Source organism: Narcine bancroftii, chromosome 4, assembly GCF_036971445.1.
Source record: "Narcine bancroftii isolate sNarBan1 chromosome 4, sNarBan1.hap1, whole genome shotgun sequence".
NCBI lineage: Eukaryota > Metazoa > Chordata > Chondrichthyes > Torpediniformes > Narcinidae > Narcine > Narcine bancroftii.
Genome location: NC_091472.1, coordinates 191,749,392 through 191,764,442, shown reverse-complemented (window position 1 = coordinate 191,764,442; position 15,051 = coordinate 191,749,392). Strand labels below are relative to the sequence as shown.

General features: G+C 38.1%; 1 protein-coding gene and 1 long non-coding RNA gene across 7 annotated transcripts in view; one reads left to right on the top strand and one right to left on the bottom strand.

The window, feature by feature from the left end:
- Positions 1-8,708, top strand: part of brap (BRCA1 associated protein) — a 62,751-nt gene extending 54,043 nt beyond the window's left edge. For all 3 annotated transcript variants that reach the window (XM_069933389.1, XM_069933387.1, XM_069933388.1), the window contains 2 exons: positions 3,116-3,219; positions 5,967-8,708. In XM_069933389.1, coding sequence (XP_069789490.1) covers positions 3,116-3,219; positions 5,967-6,324 — 462 coding nt within the window. In that variant the 3' untranslated portion in view covers positions 6,325-8,708. The remainder of the gene's footprint in view (positions 1-3,115; positions 3,220-5,966) is intronic.
- Positions 1-15,051, bottom strand: part of LOC138761382 (uncharacterized) — a 52,659-nt gene that overhangs the window by 31,304 nt on the left and 6,304 nt on the right. For 2 of the 4 annotated variants that reach the window (XR_011356291.1, XR_011356290.1), the window contains exons 2-4: positions 9,509-9,602; positions 7,890-7,991; positions 2,440-2,884 (exon numbers count right to left, since the gene is read on the bottom strand). This is a non-coding gene — a long non-coding RNA (uncharacterized lncRNA). Of the gene's footprint in view, positions 1-2,439; positions 2,885-6,556; positions 7,411-7,889; positions 7,992-9,508; positions 9,603-15,051 lie in introns of those variants that run through there. The other 2 variants (XR_011356289.1, XR_011356288.1) reach the window with 2 other exon arrangements.

Here is a 15,051-nt window from a genome sequence, read left to right as displayed (position 1 = left end):
AGAAGCCCTGGCCAAAGCTGCACTCCTGACCCACCTCAGACCAGATGCACCCACAGCCTTCACAGTCAATGCCTCAGGAACAGTGATTGGTGGAGTCCTAGAGCAGCAAATAGAAGGAAGTTGGTCCTACCTTTCTTCAGCAAACATCTGTGGCCCCCTGAACTAAAGTACAGTGCTTTCGATAGAGCTGCTGGTGCTCTACTTAGCCATCCGCCACTTCTGGTACTTTCTTGAGGGAAGGGCTTTCACGGACCACAAACCACTGACTTTCGCCCTGGCTAAAATATCCGATACCTGGTCAGCCCACCAACAGAGATACTGGTCTTGCATCTCGGAATACACCACCGAAATCCAGCACATCTCGGGCAAAGACAACGTGGTCGCGGACACCTTGTCAAGGCATAGCATCCACTCCCTGGTCAACGGTTTGGACTTCGCAGCACTGGCAGAGGCCCAGCAGTAGGAATGACGAGATCCGCAGTACAGGACCGCTGTCACAGGCCTTCGGCTTCAGGATGTTCCAGTCGGCACAGATACTACCACCCTCCTGTGCGACGTGGCCACCTGGCAGGTTCGACCTATTGTCCCAATGGCATGGAGGTTACGAGTTTTTGACTCCATCCACGGGCTGGCACACCCATCCATCAGGACTACGGTCCTGCTGTTGGCCAGCAAGTACGTGTGGCATGAATTACAGAAACAAGTCAGGGTGGGCCAAGGTGTGTACACAGTGCCAAACAGCCAAAGTGCAGGGACATACCAAGGTCCCCCCACAGCCTTTTGAGCCAACTGAACGCAGGTTTGACCACATTCACGTGGACATAGTGGGACCCTTGCCAGTCTCTCAGGGTTTCCGCTATGTGTTCACAGTGGTTGACCGCTTCACCCGGTGGCCAGAAGCAATCCCCCTCGCCAACACATCTACCAGGTCCTGTGCCAAAGTTCTCTTCTCCCTGGATTGCAAGATTCAAACTGCCACAGCACATCACTTCTGACTGAGGCACACAGTTCACCTCCAGTTTGTGGATCGACATTGCCAACCTGTTGTGTGCTCAGCTACACCATATGATGGCATACCATCCGCAAGCCAACGGCATGGTGGAGCGTTTCCACAGGCACCTCAAGCCTCCCCTCATGACCAGACTCAAGGGCCCTAACTGGGTGGACGAGCTACCATGGGCGCTACTGGGTATCCGAACAGCGCCGAAAGAAGGCCTCCACGCAACCTCCGCTGAACTCATCTACGGAGCCCCACTCACAGTTCCCGGGGATTTAGTTCCACAGGCCAGCAAAATTCAACCACCTTCCTGGACAGGCTGCGTGAAAAGGTCAGTAACCTGGCTCCGATCCAACCCTCCAGACACAGACAAGCCAAGTCCAACATCCCCAAAGAACACGAGGAATGTGAGTACCTGTTTGTACTCAGAGGACTCCACCATTCACCACTTCAGAAACCATACGAAGGCCCCTTTCAAGTCATCTGGAACAACAGATCCACCTTCGAGTTGGACATCAATGGTGAACCAAAGGTCTTCACTACAGATAGACTCAAGCCTGTCCACACAGACCCAGCAGAACCCATGGAGACACCAACACCTTGACGCAGACTTTGGGGATTATACCTACAGACACTATAGACTGTAATGCCAGTTTTAGGGGGAGGGGGGCTCATGTGGCGGCCCGCAATTACGGAGATCGGGCCGGCACTTCGCGCAACAGCAGACGCGGACAGAGATCGCTAATGCGATTCCCAGGACAACGAACTGGCAGGGATAGAAGCTGGGGCAGCATCAGACCAACAGCCCTAAAATGGCGTTGGTCAAGTTGCCCAGGTAACTCAGCAGAAACAGGCTGGGTAAGAAGGGCATTCACATGCATGGATGTTCCCGCCCGCTATTGTTATTCATATGGTTGACTCAGTCAATCAGCAAAAAAAAAACTGGCAGGAACTTGAACAGTATAAAAGCAGCCTTCCCAGTCCCAAAAAAGGAGTGAGCTTAACCTGCCACACTGTGTGGTGTGTGTTTCTTTGTAGCGGTCGGCTACAATTCCTATTCTTAGGTAATGGAAGCAACAAAATTGTGGGTGTGTTGCAATGAGGAGGAAGAATTTGTATGGCATGTGATTCAATAGATGTACATTTCCGCATGTTAAATTTGTAGGCAATGTCTCCTGGTAGAAACAAGGATAACAAATAAATGTTAATATTGGTATAACAGTCAAGTTGTGGGTTAGAATCTCTTCAACCTAAATTAAAATTAAATTCATAAACAATAATCAGCCATTAATAAGTGTTCTTTTCAAAAAGGCATTGTTCTTTGGCCACTATAAAAGGCACAACTATCTTCACATTTCCTCATTCTATTCTGGTTAAACCCTATAGGCCATCTTTCATTTTAATCTGTTTCGCACTAGCTGAAACTTGAAGTAGTCACTTACCTGAAATATTAACTGTTTCACTTTTCAAAGTGCTGCATAGGCGGAGTACATCTTTCTGTATTTTTCTATTTTCCAGCCACGGTAGTGTGGCGGTGCACATCATGACGCAGGCGAACAGGCTCCATATCTGATGCCCACAGTAACGGAGCAGCCGTGTTAAGATGATGCTGTTGAGTTCGGGGATTCCTCGTGGCCTCGGCCACTGTACGCGCCCTATCGGCTGCGTCATGACGTCACAGCCGACGTAGCGCGGGCTCATCCTTAAAGAGCAGCGTGCGAGTTTCAAATAAGCAGTTGAACCTGGGACTCACCTTGACATGTGGTTTCTTTCAATCGTGTAGCTACCACTACAGTAGTATATTTAATTACCAGGCACAGATGAAAGCTTTACAGAATCTGGCAATTGTGTCCTTCAGCATTAAGGGTTAAATTGAGAAACCAAATGCTGTAAAGCGGAAATAAAACAAAAATAATGAATCTGCACAGTATTTCCGTGAGCTTTCCAGATAATTAGAATGTCTGACAAAAGCAATGCAAATATAATTTACGTAGAAAATTATCAAAATCAAAAAGTGATTTCTGCTAAAATGCTATAAAGTCCAGACTGAGTGTAGTTAAAGAATAATCTAAATAGTATATATTTTTTAATATGATTCAATTGTATTTCATTTTCCAGATCAACAACATGAAAACAAAATTCAAAGAAACCATTGAAAAATGTGACAGTTTGGAGCAGAAACTAAATGAGCTTATGAAAGACAAACAAGCTCTTGAAAGAAAGTAAGTCATTTTTTAGTAAGTGTGCTGCTATTCATTAAAGATTAGTAGACATGGGTTAAATGTGGCCCTGGTAATATGATAGTTTTCCCTCCTAAAGGAACTGCTTGGTGCATTGTGAACCGGTTTTTCATTTGACAGGGCCAAGTAATTGATCCTGAGCATAGCTGGCATTCACAAATTGCTATACAGCATGGTTGCTGTATAGCATTCAAGGAAAATAATTTGTATTAATTACTTTCACCTTCTTCCTTTCCCCAAGTTATGGATATTTAGGTCAATTGCAATGTTTCACCTTTACAAAAAAATTTTCTAATTTCTTAATTATTTCATCACAGTTAATTCCAGATTTAACTGGAACAATGATTAGTATTGCTGACAGCTCAAGCCCACTAATTTATTCTAGTCATCTAAAAATAATTATCAAAATTTATTTAATCGGTTGATGAATTATTTCCATTTCACCATGTGGTTGGAGTGACAGGGGTTCATCGTGAAATTTTCCTTGTTGATCTGAGTATGGACAGATGTTTTGCCAAATCTGTAGTCATTTTCTGGATGAAGTTTAAGAACAGTACTCTAATTCCTAGTGGAATTTAATCATAAATATTTCATCTTGCTTTCTAGTTTGAGAGATCCCTTTGGGATTTGCACATTTTTGCAGCTATTGACAAGCTATGCTAGCCTGTATGTTGTAGGGTGGAAGAAGTACCATTTCTCCTTTTCATTTTATCTGCAGGCAAGAGTTTTACTCTATTCTAATTTCTGTAAAGTTCAACTTATGATGTTTGTAAAATTGAATTTTCTCAGAAACCTGAGTGCCCTTGAAATAGATACTTTTTTTCAAAGGTTGATCAATAGGTTCATACAAGCATTTGCATATAACAAAAAATGTTTGTACAGATAACTTTTTAAGAGATAAGTGGTCTGTTTTTTTAAATGATCTGAATCACTCTGAAAAGCATTCACATGAAATGCATTTTTAGTTCCATTAAATCATTTTTCAGAAATTATCTGTCCTCTGCATTCATTATCGAGCTGGGTATATGGTCTGCACTGGATCTCCCATCAGTTTTTAAAATGACGCTGAATTTTAAATATTTTTCAAAAAACAAAAAAAATTCTGCTTACTGCCAACTGTTGGTTCAGCATCAGATTGCATATTCCTTGAGCAGAATGCAAGCCACAATTAACCGTTTAAGTCCCTTGGCAACTTCCAAGTGAAAAGTACTCTTATTTGCTGTCTTGTCTGGCAAATGAGGATTTCTGATGCATGATTTGGTCTTCAAATTGCGATAAATGAATGAAAAGAGAATTAATTCAGTGTTCAGTAGCAGCTGTGGAAACTTGGAGCAATGGGATAGGCTTGTTGTAATTTAGAGATGAATACTAACCTCTCACTATTGAAACACTGGAAAATTCTACAGCTTTTGTAGCCATGTTGGTTGTTCAATGAGAGACAGAAATACATGGTGATATTGATGTTGCAGACCATTATGCTTCAAATATCCTAAAATATGAACCGTTCTTTTCAAAAATACTTTTTCGAGTCGTGACATTTTTTTTTAAAGATGGTGTCTTCTTCGTTTCCCAAGATTATTTCCACACCTTCTGAGTATTTTTTTACTGATTGGATTCATCAAAATATTGTACATTTTTCATATTTTACAAAGGAAAAGACTAATTTCTACCTTGCCTCCATGATTCTAAACAAACACTTCTGGAAACTTAGTTTAGATTTTCACACTCATTAGTAACACTAGAAAGTCAGATGTGTATTGAGCAATGTTTGTCAACATTACATTTGGAGAAATGAGTAGTCTAACTGCAGCCTTTCAAGTCAAAGTTTTTAACCATTGCTATAATTTGTTATTGTTTATTTTTAAAAATACTAATTGAGTCATGAACTTTTCAAGCAATTAAAATGGTAATTAGTCCACTAAATGTTACAACATAACACTATTGGGATTTTAAAAATGGGATGAGCTGTTTTATATTTCTTGGAAGTAGTAGTAAAGAATATTGCAATAATAATGAATTTAGAAGGATAGTCTTAAATACAAAGCTTGGATGTTTTTGTTTTTTTAAAATCTGTTCTAAATGCTAGTTGTTGATGGACCTTTTGGCTGACTTGTCTGACAAATAAGGGTTCTTGTGGCTTGCGAGGAGCATGTGCCTCATGTAAGAATGGAATAAGAATACTCAGTTTGGAATTAACTATTCACAGTAGGAAAAAGATGAATTGTTTATATAATAAAATAAATCAAATTTTAAATCATGGGAAATGCAAGTTGGATCAAAAAGCAAGTCTCTAAATAAAATATATTGAATATTATTTCTGATGACTGATTTTCATGCCTTAATGTATTACACATCCATTGGCACAGCCACATAATAATTAAAAGGAAGAGTTTGTTAACCCCCCCCACCCCCATCTCACCCTGAGCCTGATCTACCACCTGATAAGATCAAGGTTGATCTGTTACTTCAATTTCATATGCTATACCTATCCTTTAATTGTCCAAAACTAATAGCTGCAGTTGGAGTTCCAAGCAGTCACAACAGTCTGACAATTTTAATCTGATTGCCCTCAAATTTGAGCTATAGTTTATACCGTGTAAGATGTTTAAAACCTTCCATTAATTCATTTTTCTGGATCTGATGCCGACGAGTCAGGGAATCTTGTAGATTTCTGAGTGGTATGTACCAGTGTCGTTTGTAAGATGTATCTTTTTGTGCTGTTCTATCAGGTGTTCTCAGTTGAACAACAGAGTTTTGAAACTAAGCACAGAATTGAAAGAGGAACAAGAAATGAACAAATACCTGCGAACTAATCAGATCCAGCTACAAACCAAACTGAAGGAAGAGGAGAAGTTGTTGAAGGACACCTGTGATGAGAAAGACAGACAAATTACAGAGGTGCAAGAGCAACTACGGGATGTCATGTTCTACCTGGAGGCTCAGCAGAAAATCAATGAAATGCCAGCAGATACACGTCAGGAGATTCAGGAAGGACAGATAAATATTGGAGTGGCATCTGCTGCTCTATCACCTGGAGCCATAACCAAGCAGACTTCCAGAAGAGGAAGAGGCAAAAGAAACAAATAGTCAGACTTTCTCATTTTTGAAAGATGAAAAATAGCAAAAACAAAAAAAAAACCTCTTTGGAGGTGTGTGTACATTTGCTTGTTTTCAATGCTAACTGTGTTATTGTTGAATTTAAGAATTGCCAGTTTTTAAATGGCAGTTAGGCTATATTCTGCACTGTGCGGAAAGAATATTTAATGCAGAGTTATTGATTTTTGCTGGTATTAGAGCTTGAGTATGTGAAGTTGTATAATTGAAAACTTTGTACATTATCAATCTACACAAACCACTTTAATAGAATGAATAATTCACAACAATTTAGCAGTCATTAATGATAAACTATTAGCCTATGTACATGTGGGATTGAAATTTACAATATTTTCATATCCTGCATATCTGTTACAGAGACCAATTAGGTTGTAGGCTGCATTGGTTAAATAGGAGCAGTGAAGTACTTGACACTTGTTGAGATCTGCGCACCCAGACACTAATTTTTTTTAAAATGAAGTGTTTTTGCAGTGGGCTTTTTATTGGATTTTGAATGGTTATTTGGTATCTCACCAATTCCAAACACATCATTCGTCTGCCAGTAATTTCTGACACTTGACAAAAACATAACTTCATTTGGTATGTTTACATGCAAGCCCAAGGAAGAAATTCAACCTTAATTTAAATGATTAGTGGAAGTTTAAGGTGCACAATAGCAGCAATAGCGTGTAGGTGAGAAATTTTGGCAGAGATAAAAGTAGTGATTCTTCAGTCCAGGTTGTACCTCTCTAATCCCGTGGCCCATGGATGGGCACGTTTTGAACCTGCCACCATTAGTTTGTGGATCTGCTACCAGGGCAGTACAGTTAGCAGCAATAATGTGCCAACATGATTTTCCACTGCAGCCAAGTGTTTTGGTGATATAGTCCTGTTAATTTTGTTTATATTCAGCTGTATTTTAGCCCTTCAGGATTTCATCCAAGAGACCAAGGGGTGCAGAAGATGGCTAATAAGCATTCCCTTGGGGGTAATTTTCTGTTTTCCAGCATTTTCTGTGGTCCCGCAATGGCCAAGTCCCAACGTTGCCAGATTAGAGAGGTACAACCTATATTGGATTTCCTGAGAAAGGAACATTAAAAAAAAATCAAGGTTACTGAACTTTAATTGAATAAATAAAAACAAACATTAACATCTATATAAATGTTATTCTGAAAAAAAGCTGGTGGTCACTTTCAAATGTGCATTGATATATACAGCAAGGCTTGTGACAATAATGATTCCAGAAGATATTCCAGAAAAAAAATACTATACTCTCTGAATGTGTATTTTAAATTAAGTATTTCACTAATCAAAGCTTGTTGCAATTCATGTATCACTCCAGAATTTTTAACCTGAGGGAGAAAATTGGTAGTGAACAGTCCTTGATTTCTGAGATATTTAGTTCCAATTCACCTAATTTTGTTCTTACTGGCTTGTAGCTATCTCATCAGTGTATCTTTGTGTAATATTTGAGTTGATATTCTGAACAGAACAATATATGAACATCAGTAAGAATGAATAGAAACTTGATAAATTACCAAACTACCTAATCTGCTTACATTTCTTTTATTCTCTCTGTGGTCCAGTCAGAAGTAAGTGTTTTTCAGTTCTTGGTATGAAATTTGGAACAGTTGTAAGGCCAGAAACTTGAATGTGTGTTGCTATAAAGACAAAATAAATTATTATTATTAATACGATGCTCAACCATTTAAAAATAACTTAATTTTTTGAATGAACCTTGATTCTCATTATTAACATCCTGCAGTTTATGAAGTATTTTAAAAGATGTGAATTGACTTTCACTGTTTGCTATGTAAATATTATCGTGGTTAAATATTGGATTATGTGTTAGCTATAGATTGATAGATTTACTGTGAATTGTAAAGTGTGTAAATCAAAGCAATTTTTCCTGAAGAAATTTCTGGCCTAGGTCTTTAAGAACAATTCACATTCACCCATTTCAAATTATATAAAGTTAATTTACAAAAATATTTTTTTAGATGTGAGAAATCCTGGAAAAAAAAAGATGTACATTATGTACAGCTGAACCATGATACCTCTTAATGGAGGCATAAATAAAACCATTTTGTAAATAAAATGCACTCAGATTTTAGTTGAGGGGATGTTGAATCTTGAAGTACAAAATGATATATTTGGTGTGAAACTTTAAGCAGGATCAGTGTACTTTTATTTAATTTGGTCCATTCTACCTAATTTCATTAGTGAGCAATAATGCTGTGAATGGACAGGATGACATGAATGGTCTATTTCAGAATGAAACCAACAAGAGTCCTGGTTGTAAACTATATTGCAGTTGCAGGCTTAGTTATAAATAATATGCAGGATTGTTTCTACAGAATAAAAATTGTTAGAGCAAATATTGTTGTCTTTTGTGCTGTCCTTTCCCTGCTGGTAGATATATAGCCAAATGGTTAAAGGACCCTCGTCACACAGGTACAATTCCATAAGCCCTAAATTCCCTCCAGAACGTCAACCATACACGATGTGATCTTCTGGCTTTGGTTTGTACTGAACTATTCATAGCAGTGGTTTTTAAATAAAGATTTGAATTCATTAAGCATACAGAATGGAAATTGAAATTTTGGCTGAATGGTGCACCAACAATAACCTCACACACATTGTCAGCAAAAACCAAGGAACTGATTGTTGATTTCAGGAAAGGAAAACTAGAAGTGCATGGTTCAGTGATCATTGGGAGATTAGAGGTGGAGAGGGTGAGCAAACTTAAGTTCTTGGGAGTCAGCATCTTGGAGGATCTTTCCTGGAGCCCACACACTAATGGGAACATGAAGAATGTACATAAGCACCTCTTCTTCCTCAGGAGTTTGCAGAGGTTTGAAAACCCTGGCAAATTTCACCAAATCTGTGGTGGAAACTGTGCTGACTGGCTGCATTACAATCTGATATGGGGACACTAATATCCCCTAGCGTAAATCCCCATAAAAAGTCGCGGTCACAGGGAGTCATGTGATGGAGTAGTGGCCGGTCAAAACCAGCCCTCTCCAGAAAAAAAGTTAGGAAAAGACAAAGCTCAACAAATATTAAATATAAGAAATAGAAGATAAAGTTACAGAGACGAGAAAGAAGATGCCACCCAAGAAAGAGAAAGTAAAAACAACCGAAAGAAGTCACCGGAGAAGAAAGAAAGCAGCCTTACCTGCATGAAGGAACAGGGAGCTGCGGTGGCGAGGAGCGCCCGATCCCCAAGGTTGGTGCCTGGCCTGCGGAGTCTCGACCTCCCGACCTGTGGACTTCAAAAAACAGCCAAACATAAGTGCGCAGTGCACAATCAAAGGAAAAAGAAAACACTGACGGGAGGGGGACTCAGCAGAGGAGTGAGCAGCCACAGCGCGACCAGCTGAGGGATGTCCGACACCAGGGTGCTCAACTGGAGGATGGCGGCAGGGGAGGAAGCGAGGAAACAGACGAGGGAGAAAGACGGCGGGGTGACAGACAAGAGGATCAATGGCAGGAGGCCCGACAGACTGGCAGCCCAGGAGGGGAGGACCAACAGCAAGAGGAGGCCTGGCAAAGAGATATAAGCAGTTCATCAGAAAAAAAACAGAAGAGATACAGACACAAAGAAGAGAAGACCAAGATATTCACCGAGAAAAAGAAGGTAAAACAGATGGACAGAATAAAGATGAAGCCATTTTTGAAGAACAAATGAGATCATTAAAAGAATGGTTATCATAGGAATTTAGTGCAATTAAAAGAAAAATGAAAAGAGCAAAAGATAAAATGCAAAAGTTAGAACTGGTCATGATAGAAATAGGGAAAAGTGTAGAGAATGTGGAAGAGTGGGAAAAGGCTGTAGAAATGGAAGTAAATGACTGAAGAGAAAAATTGGAAGAAAGTGACAAAAAAATTAGAGACACAAGAGTTGTTATCTCAGAAAATTATAGTAGGTGAAACAAAAATAGTGGGCCGGAAGGAGGGTGAAGAAGGCACAGATATGAAGGCATTTATAAAAGTATGGATCCTAAAGGTCCTGGGAACGACAGAAATGCAGAAAGAAATGGAAATAGAAAGGGCACACAGAGCACTAGCTCTGAAACCGCAGACACATCAAAAAACAAGATCCATCTTGGTAAAACTTTTGAGATTATATGACGAGAAAATATACTGGAGCAGGCAAGAAATAAAATTAGAGAAGACAATAAACCATTGGAATACAAGAGTCAAAAAATATTTTTTTACCCAGATATAAGTTTTGAATTCTTAAAGAAGAGGAAGGAGTTTAATACAGCAAAATTGATCCTATGGAAAAAAGGTTATAAATTTATGTTAAGACATCCAGCTGTGCTTAAATATTTATCCCTGGGGAGCAAAACAGATTGTTCTTGGATCCGGAGGAAGCACAATAATTTGCAGAACGCTTGCAGGACAGGAGAGATGAAGAGATGTAACAAGAATGAAGAATGGCAATAAAATATATATAAAGATGTAAAAACAATGTATATGTAAAGAACTAAAGAAGGGAAAGAGAAGGGAAGAGAGGAAGGGGGGAAAAAAAGGGAGCACTCTGTTATACGTGTTTAAAAAAAAAAGTGTTTTCTGGAGGGGTTGGGGGGAAGAGAATAACCAACACTGCAAAATCAGTTGATGTGAGCAGGTTTGCAATCCAAATGGAAAGTGGAAGTTGTGGTTGCCCGGCAAGGGATAAGGGGCAACTCAGAGGAGGGCGGGGGGATGTTTGGGGTTAAGGGAATATTGGAAGTGGGAGTTGTTGGAGTATTTTATGTTTTAAATGTGTTGTCATACATTGAGCTTAAAAAGGGAAAACATGAAAAGGGGGATGGTGGTGGTGAGGAAGCGGAATTGAGGTATTGATATGAGATGGCCATGTTGAACTATATGACTATCTTTGGCTTGGCTTCGCGGACGAAGATTTATGGAGGGGTATGTCCACGTCTGCTGCAGGCTCGTTGGTGACTGACAAGTCCGATGCGGGACAGGCAGGCATGGTTGCAGTGGTTGCAAGGGAAAATTGGTTGGTTGGGGTTGGGTGTTGGGTTTTTCCTCCTTTGTCTTTTGTCAGTGAGGTGGGCTCTGCAGTCTTCTTCAAAGGAAGTTGCTGCCCGCCGAACTGTGAGGCGCCAAGATGCACGGTTGGAGGCGATATCAGCCCACTGGTGGTGGTCAATGTGGCAGGCACCAAGAGATTTCTTTTATATGACTATAAACATTAATGAAATACATAACCAAATTAAAAGGAAGAGGCTATTAAATTTACTGAAAAAAGAAAAAATAGACATAGCATTTGTGCAGGAAACACATCTAACTGAAGTGGAACATAACAAATTAAAGAGAGACTGGGTAGGACACGTAGCGGCAGCATCACATAATTCAAAAGCTAGAGGTGTAGCTATATTAATTAATAAAAATGTACCAATCAAAATAGAGGAGGAAATAATAGATCCAGCAGGGAGGTATGTAATGATAAAGTGTCAGATATACTCAGAATTTTGGAATTTGTTCAATATATATGCACCTAACGAGGAGGATCAATAGTTTATGCAGGATATGTTTTTGAAGATTGTAGATACACAAGGAAATATATTGATAGGAGGGGATTTTAACTGTAATTTGGATCCAATGTTGGATAAAACTGGACAAAAGACTTGCAAAAAGAATAAAGTGGCCAAATTTATGGTTAAATTAATGCAGGAAATGAAACTTATGGATATATTGAGGAGGCAACACCCAAGAGAGAAGGAATAACTCATATTATTCAAGTAGGCATAAAACAAACTAAAGGATTGATATGTTTTTGTTGTCGGCCCATATTCAAGGGAGAGTTAGGAAAACTGAGAATAAAGCTAGACTATTATCAGATCATTCACCTCTGTTATTAGCAATTGAACTGGAGGACATCCCACCAAGAACATATAGATGGAGGTTAAACTCCATGCTACTTAAAAACCAGGAATTTAGACAGTTTATTGAACATCAAATTAAAACATATTTTTAAATAAACACAGAATCAGTGAAAGACAAATTTACATTACAGGACTCAATGAAAGCCTTCATTAGGGGATAGATAATAAGTTATGTAACTAAGGTGGAAAAGGATTACAATTGGGAAATAGAGCAATTGGAAAGGGAGATTGTAAGTACAAAAAAAGAACTAGTAAAAAGGGATGATATAACGAAAAGGAGAGAATTGGCGGACAAAAAAATAAAATATGAAACATTACAAACGTATAAAGTGAAGAACAATGAAAACAAAGCAAAAGTATTACGAACTGGGAGAAAAAAACACAAAATATTAGCCTGGCAACTTAAAACAGAGCAAGCTAAAAGAACTGTATTGCCATCATGGAAAAAGGACATACAAATTACATATTACCCACAGAGATTAATGAAAACTTAAAGGAATTTTATGAACAATTATACCAAACTGAGAATGAGGGGAAAGATGATAAAATAAGAGTTTTTAGCTAAAAATGAGCTGCCGAAAATGCAAGAAGAGGAATAAAACAAATTGATAAAACCATTTGAAATAGAGGAAGTACAGGATATATTAAAAAAGCTGCCGAACAATAAAACGCCTGGAGAGGATGAATTTCTAATAGAATTTTATAAAACATTTAAAGAGTTATTAATTCCTCCTCTCCTGGAAGTTATGAACCAGGTAGAAGAAACAAAACTTGCCAGATTCATGTAAAACAGCAATAATTACAGTAATACCAAAGACAGGGAATGATCCATTAACATTAGCTACATATAAACCAATATCTTTACTTAACTCAGATTATAAGATAATAGTGAAATTATCAGCAAACAGATTGGCCGATTATGTACCAAAAATAGTAAAACAAGATCAAACTGGATTTATTAAGAGAAGACAAACAGCGGATAATGTCTGTAAATTTATTAATCTAATTCATGCAGTTCAAGGAAATAAACCAACAATGGCTGTTGCTTTAGATGCAGAAAAAGTCTTTGACAAAGTAGAGTGGAACTACTTATTAAAGTATTACAGAAGTTCAGTCTACCAGAAAAATATATTAAATGGATTAAAGCATTGTATAATGGACCGTTGGTGAAGGTAGCAGTAAATGGATATGTAATGAACCAATTTAAATTAAGTAGGTCAACTAGACAGGGATGTCCATTATCCCCTCATTGTTCGCCTTAGCAATAGAACTTTTGGCAGAACTGATAAGAATAGAAAATAATATAAAAGGGATAAAAATAAAGGAGAAGGAATATAAAATCAGCTTATTTGCAGATGACATCATCGTATACCTAACAGAACCAGAGATATCAATAAAAGAATTACATAAGAAATTGAAGGAATATGGAGAAATATTGGGGGACAAGATCAATGCAAATAAAAGTGAAGTGATGCCAATGAGTAATGAGGATTATACAGAATTTAAAAAAGAATCACCATTTAAATGGCAAGCACAAGCAATCCGATACCTAGGTATCAGGTTAGATAATAACTTAAACCACTTGTACAAACTAAATTATCAGCCATTAATAAAGAAATTGCAGGAAGATTTAGAACATTTGAACGAATTACCGCTAATGTTGATGGAGAGGGTAAACTGCATTAAAATGAACGTGTTCCCAAGGATACAACACTTATTTCAAACATTACCAATTCCCTTAATATAATTAGGAAATTCTTGTGGAAAGGGAGGAAACCGAGGGTAGTGTTAGATAAATTAACAGAGAGATACAACCAAGGTGGTTTGCAGTTAACAAACTTTAGAAATTATTATAGAGCTGCACAATTAAGGAATTTATCAGATTTTTACCAGACAAGAGAAAAACCAGACTGGACTAAGATAGAACTAGATAAAATAGGGCAGAAGGTACCAGAACATATACTTTATAAGTGGGATGAAAAGTTGGTGAATTATAAAAGCTCACCAGTATTGCATCATTTACTTAATATATGGAAGAAGAACCACTTAGAAAGGAAAAAAAACAAATTACCAAATACCAAAATTATTATTGACGCAAAATCCACTAATCCCTTTTACAATGGATAACCTTTCCTTTAGAGAATGGGAGAGAAAAGGAATCAAAAGAATAGAAAATTGTTTTTTGGGAAATAATTTATTAATATTTGAAGTACAAATATGGAATAACTCATGGTACAATGTTTGCATATCATCAATTGAAAGCTTATTTAAAGGATAAATTGGGAAACAGATTGAGATTACCAGAAGGAAGCAGCTTTGAATATGTGATTACAGATACAATTATAATTAAAAGATTTATAATGAACATGTACATTAAGCTGCAAGATAAGGAAAGTGATGAAATAAACTATAAACCTAAACAAATAGATGACATTTTTCTTGTTTATTTTCCTTTGTGTGAAGATATTGTTTTATGGTTTTATTGTACTGTATATGTTGAATATTTATGGGTTTTGGAGAGAGGTGGGAAGAGGGGAGGGAGAGAAAGGGGGAAAAAAAGGAAAACATGCCACTGTGTATATTCAATGAGAAACGTTTGTACATATTTTGGTTGATATGGTTCACAGTGTGAGAAATAAAAAAATTATTTAAAAAAAAGTCACAGACAGGGCCCAGGACATCACAGGCAAACTCTTCCCCATCATCGAGAACATTTATAAGGAACACTGCCGTCAGAGAGCAGCAGCAATCAAGGATCTATACCACCCAGCACATGCTCTGTTCTCACTCCTGCCATCAAGAGAGAGGTATAGCTGAC